Below are 6687 nucleotides of genomic sequence, written 5' to 3'. Positions count from 1 at the left end.
TGCAACTGCTGGCGGGGAGGGCAGGGAGAAGAGGAGGCTGAGCGGGGATTGGGTAGCAGGTCGGGGCGGGGCTCCTGGAGCTCTACGGGGGCGGGCCGGCGGCACAGCCCCTGCGTCCCGTCCTCTCAGCACCCCGCACCGCTGAGCTCTACCAGCTCCAGTGCTAAGGACGAACAGGGCTGGCCTTAGCGGAGACTTTGGGGGAGGGGCAGGGGACGAGGAGGCGGGAAGACCCTTCTCTCCCGGGACCACGCCTTTACCAGGCTCTTCCTGACTCTCTCTGAAGTGATGGACAACCTCCAGCCGCCCCATGTGGGTCCCCCTTACGTGGGAGGAGCTGGATCTTTAGTTGGGTCTCTCACCCTCTCAGTGGAAAGAGGATGGTGGTGGGAGAGTCTAGATTCTCAGCGCAAGCTTCCCCCTGCCCCCTGCCCCCAGCGCAGAGTCACCTTAGCGGCTCCCCTGTTTCGTCCTCTGTAGAAGGAGGCGTTCGAGTCAGAAATGATGTGCTTCTATGCTGTGATGTGAAAGGGTCGCGGCTCACGCTACACGAACCTCTCACCCCTCTCCCCTCGGTGCCCAAGCATCCCAAGACAGGGAGTGGCCTCAGAAAGGCCCGAAGACACTAGCGGGCTTAGCTGACAGGGGTTTGGAGATACTGAATGCTCCCTGGAGAAATGAAAACATAGAGGCACTTTTCTCCTGGCTGTTTATTACAGTACGAAGAAAAAACGCACTGGTTTGAAACAGATGCCAGATTTCAAATGTAGAGGCGAAATACAAGGTGGCAATTAAAATGTGATTACACAGAGTCTGGACACTGAGAAAAGTTTACAGGACAGTGGGTGTGGGTTTTCTATAACAGACACTTAAATATACATGACGATAATTGCAGATAGAAACCATCAGAGACAAAGGCCGAATCAACAATTAATGTTTACAGACCCATTTTCCCCCAGACCACAGAGCCTTACATCAAAACAAATACCGAAAGGCTTTAAACCAGGAACATCTCACCTCCACCCTGCAAGGTGCTGCTGGAGTAGTGCCAACCGTCTGAGGGATAAAGGGAGGATACTCAAGATCCTCAGACAGTGCCCAGCTCACACATTACCTCTTTGCTTCTCCCAAATCTACAGAACTCTCTGGCCTCCTTGCAAATAATTCCTCTGAGGGGCACTTAACGATAAAACGGCTTGTGCTGTAATATGCTCATCAGGAAAGAGCTAGCAGAGACTGAAAGGTTTGCGAAAGAGGTTAAGAACCACACAGGGCGACAGAAGTTTTAGTGGAAATGGAAATAAATGGCCAAGTGAGTTTCTATTTGGTATTTGTCAGTTTGCACAACACCTCTTGATCACATCCACCACTGCATCTAAAGCGTACATGACTCCACCACCTGGTTGATAAGGTATGGCTGGAGTGAGCAACACAGTCTGCGTATTTGCAACAATGTAGAATAAACACAGACAATGCGCAATGAACACAGCTCTACTGAAAGGAAAGCCGTCACTTTATTTACAAAGTCACAAAACGAAGTATAAATACTTCTGTCGTGAATGTTTAGGAAAACCATTTACAAAATTTTCAGATATGTACAGGTAGCTTGAAAAATCACCAGCTTTCCATTTTGTCACAGGTAGCGAGAGGGGTGGGCGTGGGCTGACGCCCCTCAAATTGTAATGAGGCAACAAGCGTGTGGCTACGTGGGACCAGCTGCGAATTTGCTGTGGACTCACACCACTCCCCGGAGTGATGGCCACGTGAAGGTTTCTCTGGGCATTTAAAGCTCGCCAACGTTCTGGGGGATGTGGCCAGCCTGCTCAGGGGCGTGGCCGGCACTCTGGGCCGCGGCAGTCTGGGCAGCAGCGTGCTGTTCTAGAATGTCATCGATCAGCCTCAGGTTACACACCCAGTCTTCATCTGGGCTCACGCCGGGGCCTTTCAAGAGAGCTTCGATGAAATCCACCTCAGTGCAGTCAGGGGGTGAAATGAGATCGTTCAGTGAGGCCTGGGGCAACAAGGCATAGGGTGGCAACTCAGGGGGGCTCCCCACGCTGTTGAAGGGACCAGGGGACGGGCTGGCAGCGACGGTGGAGGAGGCGGCAGCGGCGGTGGCGGTGGCAGCCACATAGCTTGGTGGCTCGATGCCCTGGATGGGACTCATGGGCCTGAAGCTGGCCATGCCTTGCTGGAGGGACTTGGTGGCATGCAGCACAGGCACGGGACCCCGCAGCGGGCTCTGTCTGAGGCTCTGGTGGCCCAGCAGGCTGAAGCTGGGGTTGGCGGGGGCAGCGCCCACCTTCTGGCTGGGTCTGCCTCCCGGGGCCACCTGACTGGGGGACACAACTGCCTGTTGTGATGGAAACACTGGAGCTCCCTGGGGGACTCTCACGGGGGCCTTGGCAAAGAGGGAGTTGCTATGGAAATGCTGCTGGATGCCATGGGCTGCTTGCCTCGGGGGTGGCCCCCTCAACACCGCGGTGCTCACAGCTGCTGCTGCTGCCACCCACGCAGCGTTGTGGAGCACAGTGGGCACTCTTGGCACGCAGGGCTGTCTGAGCTGGTGGGGACTCAGGGGCTGGCTGCCCAGGGGGCTGGGACAGAAGCCGGGCAGGGGCAATCCCGTGGGGGCGGCCTTGGGAATCCGCGTGCGCCGGCAGGTGGACCCGAGGCTGCCTGCGGGGTTGTGGCTCAAGCGCAAGGGTGTGGGAAACGGGGGGCTGGAGCTGAAAATCCCTTGCTGCTTGCCTGGAGTTGGTGACATCAGGCCCACGCCCTCCCGGCTCTGGTGCCTGGCGGGTGGGACCATTCCTGGACTCAGACTGCTCTGGAGGAGCGCAGCTCTGGGTGGCATCATGGGTTGGCTGGGTGGGGAGCTTGCCTTGGTCCGGCTACACTTGGAGGTGACTTGATCTTGGACGGCTACAGAAAGAGAGAAGTGGGGGTCAGTTCCAAAGGCATCTTCAACTTGGGCCACAGCTGCTGGCGGGGAGCCACCGGCCCAGCACTGACCTCTCACCTTCCGCCCTGGGCTCTTCCCGAGCATCCCCTGCTCCCCTGGTTCCTCCACCCTCAGCCCAGACTGCAGTTCTTGGGGGAAGCCCTCCCAGGCCCCCTGGGTCTGTGCTCATGGCTCCCCCTCCACCCAAGAGCAGATCACGTTGGACTGAAAATGCCAGTAGGTTGTAAGCTCCATGAAGCCAGGGTCTGGGTCTACTTTTCTACTCAGTATCCGTACGCAGGCCTGGCACCGCCCACCCCCTGAAGGATGCCCAGTCCTTGACACTGGCCTTTCTGGAACTTGTCCGTCCTGTCCCTGCGGCTGAAGTGTGCCTGACATGCCACTCCAGCCTGGACAGGTGGGACATTCAGCTGGTATCAGACCCAAAGGAACAGGGGTTTTTGCAAGAGAATGCAGGAGCAATGGGCCATTGCTGGCCACCGGGCTACAATGAAGCTGCTGAACACCTGTTGGAGGGCAAGCAGCTTCCCCCAAACCCCAGGCAAGAATACCCTTGGCCTGGTCCAATGTCACCACTGTCTGGGGAGGACTGCTTAACGCATGTTTCCCCTCTGCTAGTCTGGCAGAGACCATGTCTGGTTTTTGGCTGACAGCTGTATCTGCGGCCAGTCAATGTTGATTACAGTCATAGATGCCATGGTTGAATCAATCTCTTGAATCAAACAGTGATTTCAGGGCTTCCCTGGTGGCGCAGTGGTTGGGAGTCCGCCTGCCGATGCAGAGGACGCGGGTTCGTGCCCCGGTCCGGGAAGATCCCACGTGCTGCGGAGCGGCTGGGCCCGTGAGCCATGGCCGCTGGGCCTGCGCGTCCGGAGCCTGTGCTCCGCAACGGGAGAGGCCACAGCAGTGAGAGGCCCGCGTACCGCAAAAAAAAAACAAACACAAAAAAAACACAAAAAAACCCCAGGGGCTTCCCTTGGTGGCGCAGTGGTTGGGAGTCCGCCTGCCGATGCAGGGGACGCGGGTTCGTGCCCTGGTCCGGGAGGATCCCACATGCCGCGGAGCGGATGGGCCCGTGGGTCATGGCCGCTGGGCCTGCGCGTCCGGAGCCTGTGCTCCGCAACGGGAGAGGCCACAACGGTGAGAGGCCCGCGGACGGCCAAAAAAAAAAAAAAAAAAAAAAAAAACCCCAGTGATTTCAGAGTCATTAAGACTGAGCGTTTCATTGGGACTCTACTTAAGCTTTCTATGTAACAGATCCAACCAGGCTGCTCTGGAAGTGCCTTGCAGACCTCCTCTCTTCCCCTCAATGCTTTTCAGAAACATCTCAGTAACTGTTTATGCTGGAATGAATTCTCCCCCAACCTCACACACACTCCCCCTGGCCCACCCTTTCGAGAACATTGACTTTAAGTGCTTACCTTGAAATTGACTCATCTGTTGGGCGAGATATGCACTCCGCTGTTCAGGGATCATTGCCATAAGACCTGATTTCTGCTTCTCTTCCTAAATAGAAGATGAAAAAGAAGTGTTAGATTAGGGCTACCGAGAAATACTAGCCTTGGGATCTCTGTGTGGGGACTCAGGACTTGGCTTTGGTGTAGCAGAAAGCATGAGTGAACACACCAACACACACTCGCATGCATGCCCCACCCTCCCAAGCAAAACTCCGCAGGTATAAATAAAAGTAGGATTCTGCACCTGGGTTAAAAAACCAACTGCGACAGCGTAGGATAGGGCAGGAGACACAGAGCTTAACAGCAAGAGCACGGAGAAGAAAGATTTAGGCATTCTGGACATCCTTCTGCTCAGGATGGGGCAGCAGTGAGATGTGGTCACCCAAAGAGCAAATGTGACATTAGGCTGCATTAATAGAAGCAGAGTATGTAGAAGGAGGGAGGTGACAGTCCTACACGACTCTGCCTTGGCCAGACTATGTCTACGGTGCTGACAAGAGTTTGGGCATGCCAGCCTCAGGGAGACCCAGACAAACTGGCCGCACTCGGAGGACCCTAAGTGTTGGAGGTAGGGCTTGGACTCCCAACCACGAGGGCAAAGAATGGCTGAGCGAACCAGGGATATCGGGGCTGTCATGGGGAAAGGGCCAAGGCTTGTTCCAGGTGGTCCTGGCACGAAGGGCGCGATGATCACACGATCAGATTGACGCACTGTCCGACACCCGGAGTAGCCACTCGGTCCCAGCTTCCCTTCGCTTGCCTGACTGGCCGCACATGGGCGATGGGAACAGGCTCCCGGTCTCCATCTGCAAGCTGGGCGGGCAGGGGGAGGAGCCACGCTTGACGGCTGCAGTCCCAGCCCTGAGGCTGGGAGCCGCTCAACGGGACAGCCGCGAGACAGCCAGCTGAGGGCCGGGAGAAGGCACAACTGGCCCCAAGCCCCTCAGCCATTCGGTGCCAGGCTGTGACTGGGCCCCAGGTCTGCTTCCCAGTCCAGTGCTCACCCGCTGCCGCCTCTGTCCCCTTCTCAAGAAGTCTGCAGCTCTGTTGGGGAGCACGCCTCCCTGAGTTTACTTTCGGAACTGTGTCCCCCGCCCCCCAGATGCCTTGACCCGACAACACAGGCTGCCCGGGGCCTGCTTCTCTGCACTCGGAGGGCCGGCGCTTGGGAGAGTGCCCAGCGCCCAGGCCTGTCGGGCAGTTCTCGGCCTCGGTTCCTGCCAAGGCAGAGAGGACAAACACGTGGCAGTGGGCGGACTACACCGCAAGCGATTTCAGCTTCCCGCCCTCAGCCTGCTTCCTGTCCGAGCTCTTGCCCCCCTCCCCCCGGGGCTGCTGGGAGGTGGGTGTCAGGCATGCTGCCCTTCAGCCCTGGAGCTGCCGTCTTCCTGCTAACGCGTGGGGTGGGGAGACAGGACCTCAGGGGCACAGGGGTCGCATGACCACCCAAGGCCACCCCATCGGGAACTGGGGGAGCTGAGGGAGCCCTGTGCTCTGGCTGAGCTGCTCAGGGTGGGCAGGCCTTTCTGAAGGCAGCCCTCTCACCTCTGTTCTTGCCATCGAACTTCCCACCAGCCCTAGGAGATCTGGGCAGAAGACCTATGGCCCCAGCTTACTGACGTGACAACTGAGGCTCACAGAGGGTAAGTGACTTGCTCAAGGTGACACGGCTGCGGAAGTGCAGCGTCTCCTAACTGCAGATCCACTGCTTCTGCCTCCCCAGCCCTCTGCTTCCAGGAACCGGCTCCTGTGCCCTGCTGTCTACACCAGCCCTAACTCCGTCCCCACCAGCTACTCCATTAGGTGCATCAAATAACAGAAAGTTGTACGGAGTGGGGGAAGGGCAGGTGGAGGCTACAGAGTGCGACCAAAGACAAAGCAGAGGACAGGCAGAAGAGTCCAAAGGAAGGGAGGGAGGTAGAGAGGAAAGACACCCCCAGGGCCTGGGAAACCAAAGTGAAGGCGAGGCTGGGGCAGAGGTCAGAGTGGAGGAAGTGGGCAGTGTCTGCCAGATGAAAGGGAGTGCTTCTCGAACGGTCCACAGTTACAGGGACAACGGGATATTGGCCAGCGTTCATCCAAGGAAGCACAGAAAGCCAGAGCATCCAGAGTTTAAGCGAAAAGTCTGGTGAGCGGCACGGCTACAGAAACTGCCAAGTCCAAAGGGCACGGCCGACGCCGGCCTGGGGGACGGGCCTCTGCCATCCTGGGGTGCCGCCATCAAGCAGGGGTCTCTTCACGCTGCTGGGGCATCGGGGGGGGGGG

At 57.7% G+C, this 6687-nt stretch overlaps 1 protein-coding gene across 2 annotated transcripts in view; it reads right to left on the bottom strand.

Annotated features, from left to right (window-relative positions):
* Positions 1-4430: 4430 nt before the first annotated feature.
* MAMLD1 (mastermind like domain containing 1) overlaps positions 4431-6687 on the bottom strand; it is a 56188-nt gene continuing 53931 nt past the window's right edge. For both annotated transcript variants that reach the window (XM_007452113.1, XM_007452114.1), the window contains exon 5: positions 4431-4471. In XM_007452113.1, the coding sequence (XP_007452175.1) occupies positions 4431-4471 (41 nt within the window). The remainder of the gene's footprint in view (positions 4472-6687) is intronic.

Source organism: Lipotes vexillifer, unplaced genomic scaffold (genome assembly GCF_000442215.2).
Source record: "Lipotes vexillifer unplaced genomic scaffold, Lipotes_vexillifer_v1.1 scaffold1081, whole genome shotgun sequence".
NCBI lineage: Eukaryota > Metazoa > Chordata > Mammalia > Artiodactyla > Lipotidae > Lipotes > Lipotes vexillifer.
The sequence above is the reverse complement of the archived record's forward strand: the minus strand, read 5'-3'. Positions and strand labels throughout refer to the sequence as shown.